Source organism: Annulohypoxylon maeteangense, assembly GCF_022496945.1.
Source record: "Annulohypoxylon maeteangense strain CBS 123835 unplaced genomic scaffold GGS22scaffold_26, whole genome shotgun sequence".
In the NCBI taxonomy this organism is placed as follows: Eukaryota; Fungi; Ascomycota; class Sordariomycetes; order Xylariales; family Hypoxylaceae; genus Annulohypoxylon; species Annulohypoxylon maeteangense.
The window spans coordinates 115,837-142,416 of record NW_025953273.1 but is presented as its reverse complement, the minus strand read 5'-3'; the positions used below and the strand labels follow the sequence as shown (position 1 = coordinate 142,416).

The window sequence follows — 26,580 nt, the reverse complement described above, 5'->3', positions numbered from 1 at the left end:
TGGAGTAATTCATCTTTGAAAAAATCAATCTTACCGTTGGCGATCGGGGCGCGTGGGGCGTCGGTACAAAAGCAAGGGGGAGGGGGTACTTTCACAATTCAACCACTATTAAACACAAAGAGAATACGGAAATTCCTGTTGATTTCTTGTCTAGGTAGTTGGTATGAGTACGCGATCAAACAGTGACAGGTAAAATATCACCCTGCCTACCAACATTTAGCGGTACCCAGTAAACGGGCGAGTCATCTCTTCTTTCGTTGTTCTGCCTCTAAAAAACAAAAAGTGTCTATAGCGAGCCGATTACGTGTTTATAAAAGCGATAACGAGAAAGAGGGATTTATGACAACACCAACGACCTCGCCGTGCTTAACACGAACCTCGAATTAGGGGTCGATCTTCCCAACAGGCGCGTCACATTCCGGGCACTTAGGCATAGGAAACGTACCGTCTGCCACGGTAAATGGGTGGCCGTGGGCGCAGGTGTACCAAGGGTCAGTTCCGCTGAATCGTTTAGCCGTTTCCCTGTAGATGATGCGCCGTTCTTGCGCCGACATCCCACCATAAAAAACACCGCAATTAAGCATCTTCCCAACGCCGTCTAATTCCTTTCCGAGGTATGCGGCCGATCGATGCTCAGATACGATATTCTTCGCTTCTGAATAATGGGCTTTGGCCTTGGTTATGATGGCGTTAGATAAACCAACTGCCTCGAGATCACCGCGTTCCTTGGATGTAGCTAACTGTTGGATGAGAGCGATGAGTCGCGCAAAGAAGAGGTGGCCTTCCGCTTCTTGGACGACATAACCGGTCGCCTGCGCCAACTTAATCAACATCACACAGCTCTCGAGTGGTTGGTCCAACCAGAAGTGTATTGTGGCACCGTTCTCTGGCGCATCATTTCTCAACTTTATGAAGTCGCTCAACACCATAAGGTAACAACGGAAAAGTATGACCCTGGCTGAAAGCTCACCACAAGTCTGAACCCAAGAAGGATTGAAATCAGGTTGGCTTGTTACGCCTTTGATACGGCGAACCTCGACGCAGTCAAATACTCGTCTGTATGGCCTTTCTTCGTCTCTAATATGATCCATACGATTGAACATATCGAAGAAAAGAGCTATGATCTTCTTATATCGACCATTGTTGATCCAATTTTCAATGGCTATTATGTGCTCAAGCTGACGGCCGCCCACTTCATGCTTGCCTCCTTTGCTAAAGAATTCAAGAAGCTTCTCGGAATTATTCGGGTACTCTAGTCGTTGTTGCTCGTCTAGAAGGCGTCGTTCTAGCATAACCGATTGAGCATACGACCACCGAACGAATCTTCTAGTCGATTCATCCAGCAAGGCCTGACGGACTAATCTTCCATACCGGGAAATGTTCCGCAAACTTCCTCGGCATTTCGGGCAAGCTTTGATGGTAACGCTCGAAAGGGGTTTGTATGAACCCTTGATAGCGATGACCGTACCATCATCAAGACAGTCATAGTAGTCAGACATGCCTAAGTGGCTATCCATACTCGATACTGTCATCACATGGCCGCAATTTGGGAAGATGCAAGGGTCCGAGTCCAAATCAACGTCACGATACTCTCGGAGGTTGTTCATGTCCACCATAGTGCTCTTGATATTTTCAGATGCACAAACCTGACAATATTTTTCATCGGGACAGACCTCACCACAAAGAGATGGACCTAAATAATACTCTTAGCATTGATGTTTTCCACACTGTAGGAAAATAATTAACACTCACATTGATGACCACAAGGTTGTAAGACCTTCTTGCAACGTCTGGAGCATGGGATCCAATTGCATGGCGCCGCACACCTATTGAGTATTAGCATTAGCATCAACCTAGCATATTCGACTAAGTAAACTTACGGCATGGTACAACGGCTGTGGGGACATCTGGACGAGCATTTATCCATCTTGCAAGGAGCGCATCGCTCAGAACATTTCCCGCGGCAGATCATATGTTCGCATTGAACATCGCAATCCATATCACAAGGAGGACACTCCTCATTTGGATGACACGGTCGTGTACAGACATGACCGCAAGCGCCGTAGCTTCTACCGCAAATGCTCATGCAAGCTTGGTGAGTTTCCTCCACAACTCTCCCACCTTCGCGAACAATGCAAGTATTACAAGTACCTGGACATCTATGACCACATGAGAGAGTATGATCACACCGTGCGCGACATATAATGTCTCCGGCGGAGACATCCTCATGGCAAGGTACCTCCACACTATGATTGCAACCCGGCAAAGATATCTTCCTGCGTTGAGTGCATTTAATTTGTTCGGGCACCAAAGTCTGCCAGCATCGGGGAGAAGTCAAGAAGTGCCCACACGGTAGAGGGAGCCTTTTCCCTTCAAGTATTGTTGAGCAATCCTCTTCACATGGCTCTCCACAACGGTTCGAACAGTCGTGGCCACAGGGTTTATTCGACAACGAACATCGCTCATGGCATTTGGTGACCTTATGTAATTGTGCTGCATGGCACGTACTGGGGCACATATGGCCACACTCGAGTGTCTGGAGACATTGCGCATCGCAACCTCCTTCGGGAGATAATCGATCAAAGTCTTCAAGGCCTGATATCTCGATAAGTGTATCCTTGTGTCTTGGACATTGCAGGGGAAGGCTAGTGCCAAGATTCCCGGTCGATTTTAGTATGGAGATGATGTGTGACCACATAGGGGCTGCACCGTACGTATTCGAGTCTCCGAATATATACATCCCATGCTTAGCTCGTGAGAGAGTGACATTGATTCTGTTCGTAGATTTCATGAAACCACATTGCCAATCTGGGTTGCTTCGTACCAGGGAAATGATAACGATCTTCGCCTCTTCTCCCTGGAAGGTATCGACTGTCGCGAGCCGTACGCAGCTTCCTAAGTCTTGTTTGTAGACACTAGGAGCCTCCTCGAAACCTTCTTTCTGCAGGTCTTCGAGGTCTTCGTCTTCCATCACAACTTCAAACGATTCTTGAAGCCTATGTCTCAGCCTATGCAACTGACCAAGATATGGCGTAATGACCGCAATGTCGTCATGGCCGTAAACACCTTGGCGTACAAGATGAGATACGAAAGCGCAAATCATCTCAACCTCGAAATAGTTCGTCCGAGACGTATCCAACAGGCTATTTGGACTAAATGTTGATTCGGGATGTTCATGGTGGAACCAGTAGAGTCGCTTCTTCACCCCAGATACTTCGGGATAATCACTAACTTGCTCAGAATCTTTCAAGTTGTGGTAGATAGTGCTTCTGATCAGGTTGGAGATCGACGGGTGCATTCGCCTCTGTGTCCCAAGCATATCAAACGGTAGTTTCAAATCGGTTGGTTGGAAAGGCTTAACGAGCCTCTCAAAAAGAGACACGTCTAACGAGTATTGTTCTCCATGAGGATTTTCTACAGACAGCTCGTAGTTTTCAATGTGGGGACGCAATTGAAGATGATCCCCAATGAGGATGGCGTGTTCCACCGATGGGAGCAACGCTGTCAAGATGTGGCTCTCGAGAACTTCACCCGCTTCCTCGCAAAGTAGAACCTTGGAGTCAAGTTTTCGAAATACCTTCAGATTCTTGGCCAGACCCGTGGTTGTCGCGCCGATTATATCGGCATCTCGAAGTACGCGAAGGTCAACCTAGGCGAGAGGCTCCGTTAGTAATTGAGCAATCGTTAATCATAGAGCCTCAGTTTTGAGCAGAGACGATATTCAACTAAACGAGATATCAAACTTACTTCACTTAGGACCGTCTCATGTCTCTTCTTAGCATGCCAATGGTCGCGATGAAGAGAGATAAACTCGACTTCCAACTCAGATACGATGGCAGATACCCACATTTTGCCGAGAACGGATCGTTCCTGTTGGCTCAGTGTATTGGGATCTTGTTTCACTAGGAAATCGACTGCTCTGGGTGTATTCTCTGATACCATACCCGCGTCAACCCAGCGGCGTAAGTGGGCGTTATCATTCTCGGTGGTACTTGGAGTCCACTGACCCGGCTCCGTGTTAAATATCGCCTCATGGAATAGAATCGCCGTAGTCTTGATGTGCTCCTTTACCCCTTCGGAGACTAGTGATGTCCGTATCCCTTCTATGAATGTCTTCAATGCTTTCTCTGCTTTCTCTAATGCTGTAGCAGATTTCCATAATGCCGTTTTCTCGGATTTGGTGCGCTCTACTTCCTGTGCAACCTTGCGTAGGTTCACATTCTTAAGGATCGAAGACTGGGATCTCGAACCAATCCGGATAATCTGCTTCACTCCACCGTGCCAGAGATTTTCAAGAAGCTGGTCTAAGGCGTGGTTGGTGCGACAGACGCAGATGATAGGCCCAATTTCTGTCGTGCTCTTGTTCGCCAAAAGAACTTTGATAATTGCCTATACTCACTTAGTTATCTGTTTTATATATATCGTTGGTAACTTGATAGACAGGAAGAAGAGCTTACCTCACCAGTGTAACTTTTTCCTGTGCCCGGCGGTCCTTGGATTAATGCCAGGCTTCTCTTCAGTGCGTTCAAAAGAGCTAGAGCCTGCCCCTCATCTAGTCTGGATCGACGGGAAAGATCACGAGCGTTTAAGTTGTTTTTAGGTCCGAAAAGTGGGTTACTTCCATCAGATGTAAGACACTTCAAACTGAAGGCAAAGTTGGGTTTCGCCGTGTACAGAGGAGGCGGAATGGCAACTTGAGCCGGACTACCTGGTGCTGGTGCAAGAAGGTTAGTAAATGGAAGATCTAACGTCTTGGAGATCTGTTTAAGTGCGCTTAGAGTCGGCTTGAATGACGGCACCAACACTCCGGGGAACTCGACCAAGGATCTCTGGGTAGGTTTCTTTGATCCTATGGCGCGAAGCATTACTCTGAGATCCGTATCGCTGGGTTCGGCTAAGCTTAGGCTGACGTATGCGAAATCCGCATTACTGTGTAGATCGCGCTTTTCGACAGTTGGGCGATTTCGGATTCCGCTGGTGGGTTTACGGAGTGGGTCAATCTTAGGTCTGACGGTAGATTCAGAGACGGCACAGAATACGGCAGTGTCTCTTTCCAAGAAACAAACGAGAGCGCCGATCTCCAAGCGCTTCGACATGTTCCACCAGTCTCCACGCCCTTCAGGTGTCATTTCGCTCGCTGGTGGCGGCTGTTTGAGTCTCAGATGAAACTCAAGCCCACGCCTACGTGTACACGTAGTATCAACAACATCCACAATGCTGTACGAATACTTGCGACCATAGTTCTGTATCTCGTAAGATAGAGGTTTATCGCCGGGGTTTTCGAGAACTCGAAGCTCTTGGCTGATACCTTCCTTCAACTGCCCAACCGTATCTTCTCGAAGTAATCGAAAGTGACGATCGATTAACCCTTGAATTCCCGGTAAATGTAACTGGGAAAGTTCGCGCATTGGTCGATAATCTTGCCGGTCAGACATGAGTTCTGACATGGTTGGTAAAATCCGAATATTGCCTATATCTTCAAAGTCATTATCGTGGCGTGGTCCCCGCTTTGACAGAGCTCCGGGAAGATCAATGAACTGTGTGAAAGTAGCATGGTAAGGCAAATGAGGATTTGAGACAGCGCCTTGGGCAGCACTCTTCACCATACCGAGACGTGTTTGAATGTAGTCAAGACGCTTCGTCGCCTGTAGACTCCAAAAGCTACGGTCAAGCCCATCGATAACATCCCGTAGTTTACCAACTAGCCGCATAATTACTCCGTTCACTCCTTGGACATTGTAGTCAACTGTTCTGAACAGAATTGCGACGCAGAGTTCCAAGAATTGATCCTTAGATCCATCACCGACCTGGATAAACGGAGCCTTCCACTTGGCGGCCAGTCCAAGCAGAAAATTGAAAAGAATCTCAAGCCTAGTGGCATTGAACCCGACAACAACAGCATATATAGCTCCCGTTTGTGGTTCCAGTATCGCGGACCGCGCTACTCGCGGCTCGGTTAGTATCTGGAAAAAAGGTCGAATACAAGCTCTCCAAAGATTGATTCGTTCCATATCATTCTTGCAAAAAGGGATATGCTCATCTATCATCTCTCGGACAGAGATAATACCTTCTTCTGTCGCAAGTTCCGTGATTACACTCTGAACGGTGTCGGTATTTCCTTGTACGAGGGATTGTCCCTGTTGGAAGAAGTATGGCAATCTAGAGCCAAAGGAAGATGTGTTGTTTTGGGTCATTCGTGGAATGATCCTTCGCCATCTATAGAAGGCATCATCGTGATCCTGGGATTTCCTGTGAATAATTAGTATATTGAATAGGGAATAGTGTAAATATATATAAAGCAAAGATATAATAACCAAGGCAATAACTCACTGTTCTTGGGGTGCCATGGTCACTTGGTTACCCTGAGGATTTTCTCAGCAGAAGATGATGCGGGGAGTAGACTTGAGAGCAAGAGATGTCGAAAAAAGAGATTAAGTACAGGTTTGATGTACCTATAATGCTGGAGGCTCCTGGCTATTCCCTTGGAGCCTCCGTTTTGTGATTTGCAGTAGGATAAAGCAAAAGCGGCAAAGCAAAGGTGAGTGAATTTGGGGATGGAAAGTTTGTGAAGAGAAGGATGAAGAACCTTAGAATTATGAAGGAAAGGTTAAAGATGAAAAGGATCTGGTAAAGCGTGCCTGTGTTTATCAAGATTGATGCAGTGAACCGAATCACGGACAGAATCACCGGTTTACAGCACATAAAATCGAAGATAGCTCAGGAGTGTCATAGGTACCTGGGAATGTACTCGCCTCGTACAGAGCATGTATGTATACCTACCTAGTAAATACATACAGACTCAGTAGTATGTCCTAGAGATACTAGGTACCTAGGCAGTCAAGGCAAGTATCAAGTACGGATTCTCGGTCAGACACGAGTTCATAAGTCTTCAGCTAGACGAGATATTATCACGGGAATCTGCTGTATACACCGAGTTAGCCCAGTAATATAGGCGGTTCCCTAGTAGACACGCAGTATTCTGATGGCCAAGCTGTTTTAATGAATAGACGAAGTGACAAATTTCGAAAAGAAAATTTGATATATTTATTTTTCTGGTGCCGTTACATAGGTACCTACTAATAATCACTTTATTTATCTATCAGTAGCCATCCCGGTCTAGAAACAAAGCACCTAGTGATTTATAACTCACTTAGTAGTTAAGTAAGTGAAAGCCTTACTTAGAGAAAGTCTCTACTATGGGTTGCTAGTTAGTATAACAGCAGACTTTCAGCAAGAACCATGTAATCTGCAGAGTCTATATTCATTCTAGGCAGCTTTGAACCACCGCTCCTTCAGGTATACCTTGCTCAGGACTTCCTGTATATACATGTATAATGTGAATGCAGGTGTGGCTATATGTATTCCTTAGTTACTACATAGCTAAACGAGCCGACATGGGTTGTTAGGCGGCACATGCCTATATGATTAACGCTCGAGATATAACATTCCACTTATCCTTTAAAGGCACAAAAGTAGCAACATTTTCTAAGCCTCAATATTCATAAATTTGACGACATTCTCACGTAACTACTAATGATTACCTAAGTAAGTATTTGAAAACTATTTGACTATATCCGCGTGACTCGAATTAGCTAATTTTGTTTTATAGAGAGTTCCAGCATGACTTATAGGTCGTCCCGCGCGCAGACCTAGAAATTTGACAAATAGGTAATCTTGCTTACTAGAGGTAAATCCGATGAATATGCCTCGAGCGAACTCCGTGATGGTCCGGGTGGGGCCGCAGGCTCATCTAAGATACTGCGGCTACTTTTTAACCAGATAGCGAGCCGAATCCGGGTACAGACTTCGGGGTCGTATGGTTAAACTGATGCCTATTCAGATCCCAAGTAATTTTTGAAACCCCCGAATCCTAACGGACCGCTAGTTTTAGCACCCGTAATGAGGCTGCGTTCGTGAAGCTAATTTCCTGATTGGCTACGGCTTACGAGCTGGGTTGCCGTTTAAGATTGTGATTGGTCAGCCCTAGCATTGAGCTGATAGATATTTGCAGGGGAATAATCAATGATGGGGGTTCATTACCGAACTACTGGGAATCGCATTCCGGGTGCGTTGGAAATACGCCGTGGTCCCGATATTTGACATCAATCATGAAGTCCTACACGTGAAAACGAGATGGCGTAGCAGGGCACGTTCCTTTTTTTCTTCCTTCTCTTATTCTTCGAAATATTGGACTTAACGTTACGCCTCAAACAGATCTTCTACTTGCACCGTAGATCAGGTGAATCTATTTTTCTTCGAGGTACCTACAATAATACAGTCAACGCGAGTCGCGGTGACGGTGGGGGCCTCCGAATAAGAGGCAAGCGTAGAACGATATAAGTTGATCCCGCACACCCGTCAATATGGGATCTCAACACAAGAAGACAAGCAGAGATCTCATTCAGACTCGTCCTAGCACAGATCGCTCTCGGAATATCTTTGCGACTAAGAACAGTTCTGAAAACCACGGAGAAGCAAAAGATACAGAATCCAAAATGAGTGGATCGGAAAGCCAGCCGTGCACCTTCGCAGACGTCGCAGTCTCTTATCGCGTCTATATACTCGATGACCTCCTTGCAGAGCCTCAGGAGATTGTCCACGACTGGAGCCGGAACCTGCTTTACATAAGCCAACGTCACAGGCAGGGCAATAATTTTGCCCCTATCGAACTATCTCATGAAATCTCCATCTTCGATATTTCCATTGGCGACATTACTTCCACGATCGACATAAGCCCGTACACCGGCCCGCATTGTATGGAATTGGACGCAGCGTGCTCTTACATTCACGTTCACGTCGATGGGGGAACCATTTGGATTGATCCCGAGTCAAGACTAGTTACAAACTTCGAACCAGCGCAGAAAAGGAGACGCGAGGGGAGAACAAGCGAGGATTTTATTGCCGAAATCGACCTCAGGTCTGGAAAGATGCGCCAGAGAGTCAATGTCCCGGAGGGCGACAGACATTCTAGCGATGGACGCCACGTCACCTTTTCTGCCCCTGCAATTAGATTCGCAAGTAGATCGTCTAGCAGTGGACTTCCAGTGGTGGATGTTGCTAGCGATCCAGTCATCGACGCCATCAGAGCTAAATTCCCTGTTCGGACCATCTACGTCACATCTCGGAATATTATGTTGGTTTAAAGGGGCAATAGAATAGCATCGGGGTATCAATTTCACGCTACAGTTTAGAGGTTGGCAAAGTGGGAGTTAGTCCATGCTGGCATGGACTCGGGAAATATGGATGACTTAAAATATAGATGCGGTCTGGGATAGATATTTTACACTTCAATGTACTCATGTAGTTAGTATTTACTCTTGTTTTTTACAATAGACTGTTTTAACAATATTTCTTGCATGGTTCGGCTGAATATGAATATCACGTTATGCACATTCTATACATGATATCAATGTAAGTAAGCATGTTGATGTCTCTAGTAGGACGTCAGTTGCTGATTTTAGGCTTCGGTGAAGAATGAGCAATCCTCCGGTATAAGGAGGCGTTTCTCGTTTGATGGTACTCTTGGAACTGTTCATGACAAGGTTGCAAAATGATTTAACAACTTGTCGTTATAGATACGACGATCTCATAGGCCGATGCTATAGAAGTATACTATGTACTGACTAAGCCGGTATCTCGTGGCCTATACGGGTGGGTCTTGTTCAGCCCTATGAGCTGACCAGCCCCATCCTGCAGATCCTGGTCTAGCCAAATAAAACGTGAGATGTGCTTCCATTTCAATTTAGTGCGTACCCTAGCACGTGGCACGAGATCCCTCCGATTTACCAGATCAGATCGATTGGTATCCGTCTCATTGCCGATGGTAATATAAGCAAGCCTACGAAGGGAAGACGTTGTTGTTTCAGTGCGACCAACTAGGCGCCTAGATAAATTCTTATGGCGTTCCAGATTTTTAGCGATTTACCGGTCCTCACAGCGCCACATGACGAATGCATCTTACGGTCAGATATTTGAGAGCGAATCTTTTAAGACACTGCCGCAAGCCCCATCTAGGTATAGCCACATACGGGATTGTCAAATTCCATTTGATCCCCTTTACCAATGTTGAAGATACATATAATTGTTGCCGCCTAAAACATGAGGCTGTAATGAATGCATACATATTTCGCCAAAAGAAAATCCTAAATGACCCATACACATAAATAGAATACGATGCAGGTTCAACATTATAACCGCCATAAGCGAGCTGTATAGTACATCCATGGATTTGACAATTGCTGGTTTGCTTTATTACTAATCCCCCTGTCACATCTCGCGTATTATCGTGAGTCATCATACTTGGATAATTTATGCCTACCTAACATTTCCCACTCTGCGAAAATGTATTCTCGTATTCTATCCATAGTTAAAGGTATCCGGCCAACATAGTGGAAATCCTTCAAGTCTTAACTAAAGAGACTTTCAAGCGAGGTTCGCTTGTTGTTTTTTGCAGGATGTCACTAGCGATATTGCTCTGAGGTATAAAATGTATTCGAAGCAAATTGATATCCCTACGCATAGTACTAAAATACTAGGTAGTGGATACCGCTGCGGGACAATGCGATCAATCAATTGACCATGGACCAATTATAAGGAAGCCATAACCCGCTTACTACTCAGTAATAGTTATCCAATCAGGATGGCTTATTATAGCTTCTTGATCCACCCATATCGAAGCTGCCAACCTTGTAAGGATACTTTCAAACGCCCGTGAACCTGAAGGGTCAAACAATTCATTATTATTATCTTCGAAACGAGAATACGGATTATAATTTTTTATAATAGTTTCCTAGCTATACTATTATTACCTAACAGCTTTAGTATGGAAATGGACATACCTAGTACCTAGTAGCTACATAAGTGCAATTGCCTTCATTGCTGTATTTCACGGTTCAAAAGTATGTACCGCGTACTTTTTCTACTTCCTTCCGTCGAAATCCATGGCGGATGCCAGCTGCCAGCAGTTGCCGCGTAACAGGTGACAGGTCATATTATCGAGTTATGTAATCATGTAGCCAATCACGATAATAGGGCAAGCACGACTGATTTTGTTTCGGGCTGCCTTACTGGGTCGATCGATAACTTCATTCACCCTCGTTCGGTTGCCTCCCGCTTTACTTTCCGGCGTTTCAACACCAAACAAGTCATTCAAACAGATTGGTTCGCTGCCTTCCAACTCATATGCGCGCCAAGTGGTTCCAGTGAGAGGTCACAACACCAGCTGAACCCTTGACTCGTCAATCTGGTTACAGTGAACAGCATTAATTCACATCATACGGCGAATCTTTTATGGTACATATATTAAAAATAATGATTTACTCTCGTCAACTAACAACAAGTTTATCGTTCCCGTTATGTTCGTAACCCTTCCCCTTCGTCTCCTTCGTCCCCTTCGACGCCTACATCTGCCTTAGCTCCTCGACCACGTCACAGCGTGATACCTCCCGTGTCATTGAGGACTCCAAAGTCTTTCCGTTAATCTTACCTACATGTAGTTTTATTACAATACTCTATGAATCCCCTCCCCCCCCCACGAAATTACCATAGCACCCCATACTCGCAGATTCTAGCTATCACAATCCTTCTACTTCTTATACCTACAAATTCCGATATTTGAACTTCCTTGGCGTCCGATATCATATCAGGCAGAGTACCCAGATATTTCCCGCATACTATGATAATACATTCACATCAATGGATTTCAAAACCACCAGCACCCCACCTGGGGTTCTTGAGAGCCTCTTCAACCATATAGCTTTACCTGTGAAGTTACCACAAGAATCTGACTCTAGCATCGACGAAATTGAGCGTGCATTGGTAGATCGCTTAACCGTTGCTGCTAACCTAATGAGAGACGCCCAAGATCCTGCCTATTGGCGAATCTGGGACTCGCTCAGGCGCTCGCTTCAAATTTGCAAAGCTCTCAATATTGGCGGGAAGCTAGAAAGAAGCCAACTGAGTATACATCTGAAACAGCTTCGCGATTCCGATGTAATCATTCTTCATGTGGCAGCCCAGAATGCAGGCATTATCATTCACAAGCCTATTGAGTAAGTTGATCACATACCCTTCTCGTAAGTATCAAACTCACAATACTCCTACAGTCCAAAATTGAGAGGAAATATTCTATTTGAAACATTCGAGGCATCACCCAAGCGTGAATCCGTCCTGGCGTCCCAAACTCTTTCGTGGACGTTCCCCGGAACTGCCGTATTGGTACCTTCTTCGACATTCTACGACGATGCTTTTATCGACAGTCTTTCGGTATTCCTAGAGCAAGCTTCCGTCGAATCTACCCAGAAATTCTCCGAGTATGCGACGAAATCGGGGCACCAGGTCACCGAAAATAGGGAAAATGCAGATCCAGCCTTAATCACGTCTTTTCTCACCGCGGTCCTAGAGGCGAATGGCAAACGCATTTCACCCACACTCCTTCAGAAAAGGGTGAGAGATGATATTTGCTGGTCCAGCAATGCACCTTGGCGAAGGTTGCCATATTGGCTTGTTCTTCGAGTCGGTATAGCCCGCTATCTGGCAACCATTCTTGGTGGACCACACGGCCGAATCCAGTATAAGTTCTGGATGTGCATCATCCATGGTATAATACTCGATGATATCGAAGACATTGTTCCATTGGAGGATCAATCTTTCCTCAAGGCAAAACTATGTCGTCGCCTCTACAAGCTCGACCGAGACTGCTTAGAGCAACCGCAAATCATTCAGGAGGTTTACGGTAAATTGAACCGCGTGTTTACCCCTCTATTCAAAAAGACTCTAGAGGCTGTTGATTTTAGAATCAATGAAGTCTGGACTCAACAAAAGAAAGGAATGATTAGGCCTATTCCACCATTGCCTCGTCAAGCGAATCCAAAGGAGTTGTGCCTAAGTCTTTTTTCGAGTCGTGAATATCTAAACAATGCTCGTAAGAGGTTTCAAAATACGATACCATATAGGACAGCCCAACCTCTTACAACTCCCCATCAACCCAAAGTTCATATCCAAGCTACCAGTAATAAACTTCTTAAGCTTTTTGAAAAGGAAAAACAGATCCGATACACAGTTTCCGATTTATCCCTAGGTTCAATAAGCTTATCAGCACGGGTTCAGCAACTGCATGGAGTCATTCACGATTACATCGGCCAAATCAATGGCCAGTACGATGATAATGTGGAGCAGAAGTCGATCATGCTCCTTACCTTGATGGAGACATGGACGGCTCTTGACGATGCCGCGTGCAAAATGTTTCCTCTCTTATATGAATTTCACCCCGTCTTTACCGCTCGTTTATTGGAAATTCTCCGCCTCCCCTTACTATCCGACATCTCGCGTGCGCGTAAAGTTGAGTCATATATCCGAGGCCGTATATCTCGATCGGGAGACTGTCGGGCCACATTATTTGACGACCCATGCAAAGGCTGTTTCGCGGAGAGGTACTTCGACGGATCTTCAGGTTCTAGCCCACTCGCAAATATACTTGCCGAGATACAGTCCACTTCCGCGCAGCAACTAAAGGAGAAAGAACAAGAATGGCGTGAAATGAGTGCCGAATACGAGATGCTGACTAGAGAGTATGATTCTGCGACATGCGTCTACGTTCAGTCGATGGATGGGTTGTACCCGACACACGATCAGTACACCTGTCCAAAGTGTCAGTTAGATAAACGGAGATCCCGTATGACAATAAGAGCATTTGAGTCGCCGCTTCCTGAGAACACAGTAATGGCAAAGGCGATAGTGTTCGAACTCAGATGCCCTGAGGCGCTTGCTTCCTATCGCGATGCGACGTGGGCGATCTTACATGGCGTTGCGAAACCATCGCAGGAAGTGGGGATTAAACCCAGGATATGCTTACAAGACTATTCGGGGTTAAAGATGTACGCCAGAGTTCCTGGCAGTATATCTCTTGCATCTACGACGAAATCATGTAAGCTACAACACAGTTCGGTCTCTAATAGGGTTATTACTAACATCAGTTAGTCTTAATGACCCACTATAGGGGGAAGAAATTCCCCGTTGATCTCGATCAAGTGTGTTATCCGAACGGCCTCAAGTTATCGTATTTCGACCAGGCCTTTAAATCCTGGCCCGGCCATAGACCAGCACGCCCCACCTTTGAGCATCACTGCAAGTTATCGCTTCCGAAGAGTTCTCCATTCTCAAATCTCCTCGAGTCTCAGAGCTTTAATGCTTATGGCGATGGTCCATCCTCATACGAGATCGCCGCATCTCATTCACACTGTCCATCCAGTCTTAACCCACACGAATATACAGCCTTTCAATACCTCTTGTCTGGCAAACGTCGGCGGTGGATCACTATCTTGAGAGAGCTGGGATCATCAAATCTCAACCTATCTACAGAAACGACAACCATGTTGCTTGATCATCTAGCACATCAGATCGGTCCATCAGACGAGCACCACGAGCTACTTGGAGCTATCCATTATGTTTTCGAAGACATTTCTTTTTGTGAAGCCTTGCTACACCAGCTCAAGACAAAGCTAGAGGCCATTGCCTCTAATTGGCGCGAGACCCATCTAATGGAGATCGTCGTCATTTTGACTCTTAGATTGATTGCATTTACGGCACCGAGTACAAATCACTTGACAATAAAGTCGTTAGATCTGCTTTCTGAAGCTAGACAGATCACCTTACAGTGGGTAAGGATGTTACGAAAAGAGATGTATTCCACGGGCGATTTGGATAATAAGAGGAATTGCCAGTCATATCTTCTATGGGCTGCTCTTCTCTGTAAAAGAACATATGCTTCGCACCAGATTGAAATCAACCAATATCTCAAGGAGGAGGATATCTCTATATTTATCGAATGTAGTGCAACGGTCTACGACAATATCCCGGATAATATCGCCTCCCTCGGACAAATCATGAAGAATTCTTTCATCAGAGATCTAAGGATGATGTATGATTTAAAGGATAAAATACGGCAGTGGATTGAGAGGCACTCGGGGGGTCCTCTTCATGCTGCGCTTCGGAACCTGTGGCCGGCTGCCGCATCAAAATCGCTCTTTGCTATTACCTTTGAAAATGACGGGTGGATTCAAATTAGTTTGAATGATGTAATCGAAGGGTTAGGGAGCGCAAGCTACAATTATATATTTGGTATCTTGTTAGTGGATGGGGAACCACTCGGTGTAAGTATTTGGATCCTAGTCGGATTATCGTCTTGTATCAAACAATCTATACCTAGTACTAACCTTCGCCATTATAGAAACTCCCTACGGATCCAAAAAGCACGATAATCCTCGAGGAACTCTTTGGGAGCCAGACAAGTCTTATGAAATACCCCTCAACAAGTCCCGGAATGACTCATGGTACGTGTCCCCTCGTTTCTTTCCTTCTATCAACTTAGAATGGAAAGTTTCTGGCTAATTCGATGTTTGATCTAGTTTTGGCTTTTGAGAGGGAAGGTTATGAGACACATATTGGGTATGACGGCGCCGAGACTATAATTCGAGCCATTAAAGAGAACCGGGTCTTAGAACTGATCCCAAGAGAGAAGTTCCGCAACGGAAATCAGTTTGACCTCCCGGCACACCTTATTGATAACTGTATTCATTGGCTGTAAGTTAGCTAGTAAGCTTCAGGAAAATCCACCCCGCAGCTAACATTTGTAGCGACCCTGTTACCGGGATCCTCGAGATTCGGTCAAAAACCAAGAATATTTGGAAGTCCCACCCACACAACTGGAGACTAGATGTTACAACATCGACATGTTCACGATTTACGCCCGGTGCGAAGGGTAAAGAGACGCTGGTGGACCCCTATAGTCCACTATTCAACCGCGTGTCAAGAATATTTGCTTATTTCGAACATCCGATGCATTTGACAATCTACCAGCCGGGCGGCAAGTTTTCACCCACCGTCGAGATGCCTCGAATGCAGCTTAGGTGGTTTGTCAACAGAAACAAGTTACTACAATCTTCGCATCTCCAAGCCGAGATTGACCCTTCCCAATGTATTGACACTTGGTATGGGTTTGACAGTAAATTGGTTTGTCGCAGTTTGAAAAATCCCCAAGATCGCTTTGTTCTTGCGCCGTTGGGTTTACTCAGAGCAAGAAAGCGAGGTTGCCACGTTCAGGTGATCGTGCAGATCCCACACCCTCAAACACCATCTGCAAACTATATACGGTTTATGGTCAATACAACTCTCGGTCGCATTGATTGCGCCTCGGAGCCTGCACTTGTATATAAAAAAGCCGAGATACACGCACTCACCTCCTTCATTCTACCGGACCCCTTAACGGGCTTGACTGGAATTGAAAGCTCTCTATCCATTTTGACTTCGGGTATATCCCAACCATGGGCACCACTAACAGTCCTCCCAACAAACATACTATGCGCTCTTTCAAGACTCTCTCCGAAGCGGGAATACTATCCTGAAGACCTCAAGGTCATGAAGAAGGAGATCTGGAATCACGACTTACCCACCTTGGTCCAACGAGAAGAATTCCATATCTTAGCCGACAAGATCATCTCTCAATCTGATAGATTAGATGCCTTTCATCCCCAAAAGATGGAGACAGAAAAGCTATCATCATCCAGTGATACTCATCTAGACTTGCGCGCTCTACGCCGACGCCAGCATTATGAGAGATGCAGTTATGGACTATCCCTTGACACTCCGGATGATACTGTGTACGAATCAAGACACGATCCCCGCGCCAGTAGTTCGCGATATTCCAACGTCTTGGAGACGGCCGTTTTAATACGCAACAAACCAAGGTTCATGTCTACTGTGAGAGATCTTGCAGTGAATCTCTCCCAATCACTCGTAATAAAAGGGTACAATCAGGATTTCGACAAGATAACACTACATGATCGCCTCGAGGTTGATATACGTCGAGAATTCGGCCCACTTGTCAACGCTGTAAAAGATATACAAGGCCGATTTAAGCTCATGTTCTTTCTGGGGGTAATTTCGTTCCGATCGAACGCCAATATGCACTTGATTCGAACGCTGATTGCATTCGCTCACTGGGATGATCTTCAATCTTTGTCCCTTCCTCCTTATGATGAGTACTGCAGCTTCCGGCCACACCAAGTCCCGCAAATTGACGTTCTAGTCAAGCTTATCGAGCCATTCCAAGCACCACCTCCGGAAGATCCTCCCCTGATGGAATTTGCCAGCGGTAGAAACCAACGAAAGGTCTACCAGGCCAAGGCTGCCCATGCACAAAAAGCAAGCTCCGACTGTAAAAAGTTGGCACAAGCTCTAATACACGAATGGCCCACTCCCAATCTAAACGCAAAGCATACAGAAGATTCCTATCTAATAGACGTCCCCGCCGCTCTGAACCATGTGCGCCCCGAGTGGGAAAGAACATACCGGAACCATGAATTCTATATACACCTTCAAGCAGTACAGGAAATTCTGAACCAAAGACATTCGGATATCGAGTTTCAAAGGCCAGACTTTGTTCCTTCTGAGTTAATGTTTAATATCCAACAACCAGATTACAGGCTACCCACCCTAAGTCATGACATGATGGGAATGCCTATTCACAAAGTTAGGGCAAATATCACAAAACAACGCATCAATCCTGGGGGGGATGCACCACAGCCCAGGCTACCTTTCCGCAATAGTTCGACAGAAAAGGCTTCGTCGGAATTAGCGCAGATCATCGACGGATTCTCTCAATCCAAATCGGCTATTAAAAAAAGGTACGCGGCAGACTTGAAAGAGAGTTTAGCTGCTTTTAGAATCCACAGTTCTCAAGCCGCAGCTGTCTCAGCTTTGCCGTCATCTAATGACTATACAGTCAATCAACTGGAGGCATTTGTAAAATCAATCCTAGCTGAGATAGAATCTGCAGTAGAGCAACCAAATGTTGTATACTCTGCTAGACAAATACTTTGGCTGCAATATGGTCAACTATGGCCTGCTATCACTCGGATTACCCTTCTCGAGCAACTTCGAGCGACCACTAAGCGTTCATTCGGAACGGGGATGAAGGGAAGACTACTGGATTTCGCTTTATCGATTACAAGCTTGCAAAGACAGCTACGAATGCAGTCATACCAGAATTCAAATGAACACGCTCGTTACGAAGAAGAACGAATAAATACTGGTCATAGTAATTGGAGACCAGAAGACTATCCAGACTGGATTTTACTTGAAGTTGAATCAAACTTGCTGATTCGTGAAACTCAAGTTGAAGTCGCTCTAGCAATAATAGATCCAGAGTCAAAGGCCAATAGCGTCCTCCAGTTGAATATGGGACAAGGCAAGACATCGTGTATCATTCCGATGGCTGCGGTTTTACTTGCAGACGGCAAAAACCTTGTTCGGGTGTCTGTACCTAAAGCCCTACTGAAAACAACCGCTCAACTACTTCATGGTCGCCTGGGGGGTCTAGTTGGTAGAGAGATCAGCCATGTGCCTTTTTCTCGGAGAACTTCGACGAAGGAAGGCCATATCAAGTTATTTCACAGGCTGCATCGTGATATTCAGAGAAAGCACGGGATAATGCTTTGCCTTCCAGAACATCAAATGTCGTTCATGCTATCTGGTCTTCAACGGGTGCTTGACCAAGAGATTCCCGAAGCTAACATGATGGTTCGAGTCCAAGGGTGGATTCAATCATGTGCCCGGGACATTCTCGATGAGAGCGACCATACTCTCGCCGTCAAGACGCAGCTCATATATCCTTCCGGGTCACAGATGACTGTGGACGGGCATCCGCATCGATGGGTAGTGGTTGAACAAATTTTGGGCTTAATGGATATGCACCTATACGAGCTAGCCACCAGCTACCGATATTCAATCGAGGTTGTGAGACGCCCACATGGAGGGTTCCCTTTTGTCTTCTTCCTCCGACCAGATGTTGAGGAGGAACTGGTTATCCGCCTCAGGTATGATGTCTGTCGGGGTGCCAGAGGCATAATTCCAATTGATTCAATTGAACCGGCAGATCGCATTGCGATCAAGGAATTTCTCTCCAGTGGCAAAGTTCGGCAAGCAAGTTTGGATCGCATCAGCAGATTGTGTCCTGATCGACCCCATATAAGACAGACCATATACTTGCTTCGTGGATTGTTCGTTCATCGGATTCTTATAATGTCTCTTAAGAAACGATACGGCGTTCAATATGGACTTCACCCTTTGCGAGATCCGGTAGCAGTTCCTTTTCATGCAAAAGGAGTTCCAAGTGACCAATCTGAGTTTGGTCATGTCGATGTAAGTAAAGTTTTCCGTTCTCATACTGGTTCAAATGTTGTATAGTCCCAGGGATAAGCGTAATGCAAATACTGATTGATACCAGGTCGCTATCTTATTAACTGCCCTAGCCTTTTATTACTGCGGTATAAGTATATCGCAGACTCGTCAAGCTTTAGAAGCTGTCTTGAAGTCCGATGATCCTGCTTCCGAGTATGATAAATGGACCGAAGACGAAGATTTTCCAGATTACTTAAGAGACTGGCATTCAATCAACGTTGATGATTCTCAGCAAATGGGCCAAATCTGGAACAGCGTGCGATTCAAGGTGCCGGTGATCGATTATTTTATGAATAACTTTGTCTTTCCACCCCACGCAAAACAGTTCAAAGTTCGGTTGCAGTCCAACGGCTGGGACATACCTTTACCGTCTCATACCCAGTCTAGCCAACCAAATAAGAACAAGTCCCTGAATCAGTCAAGGGGACTGACTACCGGCTTCTCTGGTTAGTATCACATCATCCCTACCCCTCTCAACTCCCCCGTTCACCTTCAAATGAACCTAAATTGTTGACAACTCCCTTTACGCAGGCACAAATGACATCAAGCCACTCTTGCCCTTAACTATCAAGCAGGATGATTTGCCTGCGTTGTCTCATACAAATGCAGAGGTGCTCACATACCTCCTACAGCCTCGATCCAAAAGCTATAGTGTGATGGTCGACCAGAACCAAAAACGCATTAGTGAAATTTCATTTCTACATATGTTGAGAAGGCGCGATATCCGAATTCTCATTGATTCTGGAGCTCAAATTCTCGAACAATCAAACAAGGAGTTGGCCGAGAACTGGTTGAAGGTAGACGGTCGCGCAGTAGTGGCACTGTACTTCGAGGGCGATAGTCCATGGATCCTCTCAAAGCAAGGAACTAAGACCCCACTGCTTGCTTCGCCTTACGCAGACAACTTAAATGAAGTTCTAGTGTACCTTGATGAGGTATGTTTCTCATCCTATTGAATATCCATCCGAGATCTAAAGCTTACCTACTTTAACAAGGCCCATACGCGGGGAACTGATCTCAAGTTTGGTCAATACGCTCGCGCTGCCCTCACCCTAGGGTTATCCCAGACAAAGGATCATACAGTGCAAGGTACGTTTGCTAACGAACCAATTCAAACATACAACAAACCTAACCCGGTCTAGCTGCTATGAGACTCCGCCAACTCGGTACGACGCAGTCAGTGGCATTTTTCGCTCCGCCCGAGGTGAATCAAAGCATTCGAGATTTATGTGGTAAAGTGGATTCGGAGTGGATAAATTCATACGACGTGTAGGTTGAAATTATTATTTTCTATACTGATATAAAGACGCCATGTACCGCAGTTTATTAGAAGCAAGAACTAATGGGATTGCAGGATCCGCTGGCTCATCAGCAATACCTGTGATGGGATAGAGCAGCTGCAGCCTCTTTATTATTCTCAGGGTACAGATTACTGCAACCGAATGCAAGCAGCTGAGGATTTCCCAAATTTCCTAGTGGATGACGATCACAGAGCAGCCTTCATTAATGCTATTAAACACAAGGAACGACAGACCCTGCAACAACTGTACGGGCCTCAGTCTAGAGCCAAGGTAGACGCATCGGCAAAGACAAATCCAAAAATAGCAGGATTTGCCAAAGAGCTCGAGTCTCGAAAGAAGAACTTCCAAGACACTGGCCAAGCAGTCCATGCCTCAGCACTACAGGAAGTTGAACAGGAGCGAGAGATGGAGAATGAGGTTGAGGCTGTGCGACAAGTCAAAAAGCCGTTACCTTACACGCCTCACAAGTTCCCCGGTCTTCACAGGGATCTAGAAACCTTTGCCAGGACAGGTAGAATACCTGCCGGGTCGGACCATTTTATCCATATACTGAGAGCATTGGCAAGGACAGCGCTTGGGAGAAAATATAAGGTGAACTACGACATAAGCTCTTCGCAGCTTTTCATTTCGAGTGAATTCGAGCGGACTGTCAAGTTAATCATTGAATCGGCCAATGACAATTTTATGGTATTGCCCCACCCCTACCCCGCCCCCTATTTTACTACGTACCTAATCCCCCACATATAGCGCCCTGTACAGTGGATTCTCCATACAGGATCTCCCGAAGCTGCAATTGTTGTGACACCAGAGGAAGCCGAGCACCTAATTCAAATCATACAAGAGACAGAGAGGGGGGGACAGATTAGCCCAACCCGTCTTTTGACATATGCGGCACCTGTCACCCGACGAATGATGCACTTCAACAAGCTGAGCTTTTATTCTATGCCACCTATTTCTGGAGACTGGCAGCCTTCCGAATGGCTCGCTACCGAGCTTGGTTTCTTTGCAGGGAGGCTCTATTTCGACTGGTCAGAGTACCATAGCATCTGCAACATGCTTGGAATTGACTTGTCTACGCCTGGAATGGATGAGTTTGATAGTTCGGAGATGGATACTGACCAACAGACGGCCTCCGGCGAAGTATCGAGCGATCCAGATGGATCGCAAAGAGTCGCTTCTAATCCTAGGCCAAATTCCATACCAACAGGCCAGAAGCTCAAGGGTCTTACATCCAAGCCGTACACATTCACGCAGGAGTATCTAGCGGTTCGTCGACGCGGTCAGGACTTTACTCACACGCCAATGGGCTTCTTATGCAATGGAAAGCCGCTGAGCGAGGACAGCCCGTTCTTCCGCCGTGCAGATGCCGTGCGACGTCGCAAAGGTCTTGTTCCTGTTGGGATAACCCAGGCTGACAATACCGAGGAAGGAGGTGAAGAGGCGATGGATCTGGGAAACTATGATCCCTCGGCGGAGATCCAAGACGATGAGGACCAAATCACTATTGAGTATGATGAATCTGACATGCATCGGATGGAAGAGGAGGACACAGATAAATCAAGTACCGAAGCTCCATCTCCGAGCTCGATTCGTGGAAAGCGGTCGGCCAGGCGTAAAGGGAGGTAAAGGGGACTTGTTTCGATAATTTGTGGGTACTTGTCAGAGGAATTTGTACATGAATGATGAATGATGAATGATGTATATGAGGCGTAGAAGCCTTCAGAGCTGAAAGTTTTAGGGTCTGCGAATGGTAACTCTTATCTCACATGCGAGGGAATGAATGGTATTTTCCTCGTACCTCTGTTCTCTGTTCTTTCCGTAGTAGTTAGGAAGGTGATTAAATAAGAAAGGGGTGACTTCATACTGTATTGGGTTTAGGCTAAAACCAAGACCTAACGGCGCTATGATCGCGAAGTTCTAGTGGATAACCGTTATAATCTAGGGAGTTGAACCACTAAAGAAAGATGCCGCACGGTGCAAACCAATTTTGATATACACGGCCCTGAACTATTACCACCCCCACCATAAGAAGCGCAATCTTACCTTCCGTTGGTTTTCGCCCACTGCATTCCAAGGGACTTGGCGCCATTTAGCGCTAGAGTTATAGGCGGTCTTAGTGAGCCGTTATAGTGAGCCATTCCAGTCAATCCTTGGGCACCATTATCTTCAGCAACAGCTTAGCGACAGCTCAAGACAAAGCTTTATAACAACCTACTACCTAGGAGAGTGTATGTATGCTTACAATGCAGCGCATACGATGCAAATTATATCCAATGAGCGACCTTTTAATGGAGAATTCAATAATAAGATACCTTAATTACTTAGATATCAATCAAGTATGAATGCGGAGATGCTATCCATTTCTTAGCTATTGTCTAGGTACTATGTACAGAACATAAAAGCCCCTAGAATTAGCGCACTTAACCTAAAAATGGCCTCCCTTATGGTGGCTCCTCACCTCATAGAAAAACTTAAAACCTAAACCTTATCGCGAGAAAAAGAGCTCTTGGAAATCTTTACGTAAGCTCGCTTACATAGGCTCAGGCTCCCCATATACCACCTTTTACCCGTAATAAATCGGTAGAGCACTTTCACCTTAAAACCTCATTTTTTGGTTTTGGTGCGCCAACTTCTGCTTGTGACATAAGTATTTAAAACTTGAAACCCTCAACTTTTATAAAATAATTTAATAATCAAATTCTCTACAACCTTTACAACCTTTAAAATGCCTTCCACTACCGAATCCCAGAAATCGCAAACATCTTCGCCCGATAATAAAATAAGTCAAGAATCGGATAACAAGGATCCCGGATCTGATTCCAACACTAAGCAGAAGAGAATCAGAAGCATGACAAAGGAAGACATCAATAAATTATTCCAGGAAGCTTACGAACGGAATAGCAAGATGAGTCCTGAGGAAGAGGCAAAAGCATACCCATGGCTTAGTAAGTTCAAGTCATATATACCAGAATCAATTAATTAACAACTATAGAACAATGCAGGGAGGCTGTTCCGGTTACTGCCAACGAAGTGCCAGATCTCTGGGACGAAATATGATTAAATGTGTCGAGCGGAAGTTAACAGGTTTTTTCGCTCACATCGGTTTGCGTTCTATCGTCCAATTTATATGACACCATACAATAGAAGTTAATCTTCTCATGTTTGCTATAAACCAAGCAAACTACCTCGGTGGATATATTTGCGACAAGTCCAAAATTGTACGTCTCCAGCAGCACACGCATTTGGTTCTCTTCTTCTCTTCCACATAACGCGCTGTGATATACGCTATGCCGCATCAAACATCATGAAGGTAACAGAATCGAACGTATGAAAATGTCGCATCGTCACAAATCAGCTAATTTTCTTTCTTAAGACATACCTTCTTCTACTCGCCCTAGCTACTACCGCTATTAACGCGACGCCGACCGGTAAACGCACGGAAGACATTGTCAACACATCTTCCTCGCAGGCAGGCTACCATCCCGATTGTGGTACCCCGAACTCGACGAAACTGTGCCAGGAACGTTACTCTGTCAGCTGCAATGATGATGGTTCTCTGAATACTGGCAATTACTCGTATTGCGGCATTCAGGTTTGTAAATGCAAGCCCAACTAGATGCGTACAGAGCTTCAGGGGTGTCACGAGGCGGAACCAAAATACTAGGAAACAACGACGTTGTTGCGCGAGGAGCTCCTAACTACTCTCGCTATGGAGGACACGGTATATATACAGGTGAAGCTTTTTGTCTGTCCTGCTCCTGGACTCTACGGGCTGAATCCCGATCCCATAGACCTCTAGCTACCAACTTGGAGGAAGGTCAGATGTCTGACAGAATATATTGATAAATAATGTATCAAAAGGAATAGAAAATGCCCCTGCATTATCTCAAAGACCCATTAATCAAGACTTCTTCCCTCGCATCGGTACGATTACCTAAGCAATGAATTATGGAAATGTTAGGTAAGCAAAGGGGTGGTTGATTAGGTAATCCGTTATCAAGGGGCATTCATCGGGACGCGACAACAACTTTAAGCCTGCCTAGATACCTATGTCACGAAATGTTAATGGGCCATATAAATAAGTCTGATCCCTAGAGACATATCAACTAATCTCATCGTTGTGTCTATTTTCTTGACTTATTTCGAATTACAACGCATCACAGTGCAATTACAATCTGATGTTAACATTATGCAGCAAGTATATAACTAATCTTTTGATCTACAAAGACATATCGTATCCAGCTTGTGCTAACAATCGCCTCTATATCTACGTTTACTTACCTATCACCTCTCATTCCGCCTAGTTTACATAGACAATGCCACGCCTAGGATGATAGCAATAAATGTAGCAAGGAAGCCCTTCGACACAATCGAGTCAGGCCTGGCACCTTCACTCATGCAGGGCTCTCCATGTTTGTAATGGCTGTCCTGCATTTCCGGAAAGGCGTGGGCGGTCATGTTACGCTGCTGGCCGATGAAGCCAATAGAGTGGTTTTTAGGACCACCTAAGGGGCTATCGATGGTAGCAGCACTAGTGTGGTTATGGATTTCAGTGCAATTCGTCGGGTGGCTCATGCAAACTGAGATGAAGAGGATGACGAAGATACAGAAGATGTTGATGGGGGAGTAGATCTTTGAGGGAACCATTTTGACTGAGTTCTTCACGAAATTTGTAAGTTGTAGAATAGTTGAATAGTTACCTTGGTATAAGCGTTGGTTATTTCTCTTGCTGTGTTTTTGAATGATAGTCATAGAATCTTTTCGAGGATCCGTCAAATTTATAGAAATTCTGTTGTCCGTAGGAGGGCTTTGAGGTTGAATAATCTCCATTGTAGGGTATTATTGTATGTGCCTTCAAGGCGAACTCGACAATAGCATTATTAAGTGGTCAAAGGATTGTGAACAAGGTCTCTTTTATGTTCTTATCAAAGCGCAGCAAGCAATTTTTATCTTCTCTTGTTCTAGATGTCGACAATATTATTATCTTTTTACCGGAGATATGGAAATTCGTATGTGTACATATGAACCCCTTTTCAGAAAGGGGCGGAATGATACCTCCTTTGACAGGCCTTTCCATTCTCAAAGTAAAATTGCATAAGAAAGTATACGGTTACCTACAACATTGTTTATATACCTGTTTGGTGGCCGGGAAACCCACCAGTGTATCCACCTATGAGTCATCATCTCAGACCTTACCGTCGCTACAATCAACCGGAATATTTCCGGACTGCATGAGGGTTATATGGAATAATAAACAACATTCTCGCAACCGACCCCACAAAAAGGACGTATCCTGGGTGACATGAGGTTAGAGAAAACTTCGACGAGGCATGCCGATATGGCGGAGCGGGTAACTGCACTTGACGCCTAGGCTGGCCTGACTGGGTTTTTCGTAGGTTCTGAATTCAATTCAGCTCCCAGCTTTTTTTTAGCATTTCTATTTTTTTATTTTGCTCATGTTACTATATTACCAGCTGCATTCCATCGAATTTCTATTTCTCTTATCTATCTATATCTTCAAATATCAAATTTCACCCCCTATTCGATTTTACCACTTATTCTCCTTCCATTTACACGTTCAAGTATATGTTCTTCAAAGTCGACCAATAGAATGACGTCCGCAGGGGCGATACATCAACGTTCAACGCGGCTGTAGTACAATCAATGAGTACTCGGTCGTACTGTCGATCATGTGTAGTCACTTAGTCCTTACTTGGCGCTTATCAGGTTCTCAATTAGCGAGAAGCTGCAATGGGGCGATCTTTTCTCACGAATGAATCACTTCAGCTCAAACAGGAAGTAGATATCCAAGTCAGTACTTGTGGTGAGGCAGGTACTAGGTGAGTATCAACACCAACCGTCGTCACCTGTGATGATGGTGCTGTTACCTGTGCAACCGCGCGACCTACCTTTATCGAAGATGTTGACACTTAATATTCGTTGCGAATTTTCAACCTTGGAATCAACATCTTACGGTATACATTCGCTTTTTACCAAGTAAAGTTTCTCCAGCGCATGATTACCTATCATTTCGAGAATAGAA

General features: G+C 45.3%; 6 protein-coding genes across 6 annotated transcripts; 4 read left to right on the top strand and 2 right to left on the bottom strand.

The window, feature by feature from the left end:
• Nucleotides 1-279: 279 nt before the first annotated feature.
• GGS22DRAFT_197519 (P-loop containing nucleoside triphosphate hydrolase protein) lies at nucleotides 280-6,194 on the bottom strand (the record flags this gene model as incomplete). Its single annotated transcript, XM_047965988.1, has 5 exons — nucleotides 280-1,693; nucleotides 1,753-1,826; nucleotides 1,881-3,649; nucleotides 3,748-4,389; nucleotides 4,458-6,194. The coding sequence occupies 5 exons, from the start codon at nucleotides 6,192-6,194 to the stop codon at nucleotides 384-386; spliced, it is 5,532 nt and encodes a 1,843-aa protein (XP_047814287.1). The 3' UTR covers nucleotides 280-383.
• Nucleotides 6,195-8,363: 2,169 nt separating this feature from the next.
• Nucleotides 8,364-9,143, top strand: GGS22DRAFT_193223 (uncharacterized protein; the record flags this gene model as incomplete). Its single annotated transcript, XM_047965357.1, has 1 exon — nucleotides 8,364-9,143. The coding sequence occupies one exon, from the start codon at nucleotides 8,364-8,366 to the stop codon at nucleotides 9,141-9,143; it is 780 nt and encodes a 259-aa protein (XP_047814286.1).
• A 2,390-nt stretch (nucleotides 9,144-11,533) lies between these two features.
• On the top strand, nucleotides 11,534-22,462 carry GGS22DRAFT_84023 (uncharacterized protein). Its single transcript, XM_047968243.1, has 12 exons — nucleotides 11,534-12,050; nucleotides 12,105-13,924; nucleotides 13,978-15,149; nucleotides 15,227-15,329; nucleotides 15,405-15,579; nucleotides 15,633-19,197; nucleotides 19,283-19,682; nucleotides 19,768-20,171; nucleotides 20,232-20,325; nucleotides 20,379-20,505; nucleotides 20,591-21,224; nucleotides 21,285-22,462. The coding sequence occupies exons 1-12, from the start codon at nucleotides 11,695-11,697 to the stop codon at nucleotides 22,161-22,163; spliced, it is 9,729 nt and encodes a 3,242-aa protein (XP_047814285.1). The 5' UTR covers nucleotides 11,534-11,694; the 3' UTR covers nucleotides 22,164-22,462.
• Nucleotides 22,463-23,262: 800 nt separating this feature from the next.
• GGS22DRAFT_193221 (uncharacterized protein) lies at nucleotides 23,263-23,594 on the top strand (the record flags this gene model as incomplete). The annotated part of the gene is made up of 2 exons (XM_047965356.1): nucleotides 23,263-23,482; nucleotides 23,530-23,594. 2 exons carry the CDS (start codon nucleotides 23,263-23,265, stop codon nucleotides 23,592-23,594), a joined length of 285 nt encoding a protein of 94 aa, XP_047814284.1.
• Nucleotides 23,595-23,765: 171 nt separating this feature from the next.
• Nucleotides 23,766-24,299, top strand: GGS22DRAFT_174887 (uncharacterized protein). The gene is made up of 2 exons (XM_047963172.1): nucleotides 23,766-23,847; nucleotides 23,911-24,299. The coding sequence occupies exons 1-2, from the start codon at nucleotides 23,842-23,844 to the stop codon at nucleotides 24,151-24,153; spliced, it is 249 nt and encodes an 82-aa protein (XP_047814283.1). The 5' UTR covers nucleotides 23,766-23,841; the 3' UTR covers nucleotides 24,154-24,299.
• Nucleotides 24,300-24,842: 543 nt separating this feature from the next.
• Nucleotides 24,843-25,367, bottom strand: GGS22DRAFT_193219 (uncharacterized protein; the record flags this gene model as incomplete). Its single annotated transcript, XM_047965355.1, has 1 exon — nucleotides 24,843-25,367. One exon carries the CDS (start codon nucleotides 25,365-25,367, stop codon nucleotides 24,843-24,845), a length of 525 nt encoding a protein of 174 aa, XP_047814282.1.
• Between the last annotated feature and the right edge of the window lie 1,213 nt (nucleotides 25,368-26,580).

Bases quoted from the DNA above. Each gene is read 5' to 3' on its own strand.
- GGS22DRAFT_84023 (XM_047968243.1), top strand. From the start codon at position 11,695: ATGGATTTCAAAACCACCAGCACCCCACCTGGGGTTCTTGAGAGCCTC. The intron at 19,198-19,282 runs GTAAGTAAAGTT...GATTGATACCAG, and splicing joins CTGAGTTTGGTCATGTCGAT to GTCGCTATCTTATTAACTGC. The intron at 20,326-20,378 runs GTACGTTTGCTA...AACCCGGTCTAG, and splicing joins AAAGGATCATACAGTGCAAG to CTGCTATGAGACTCCGCCAA.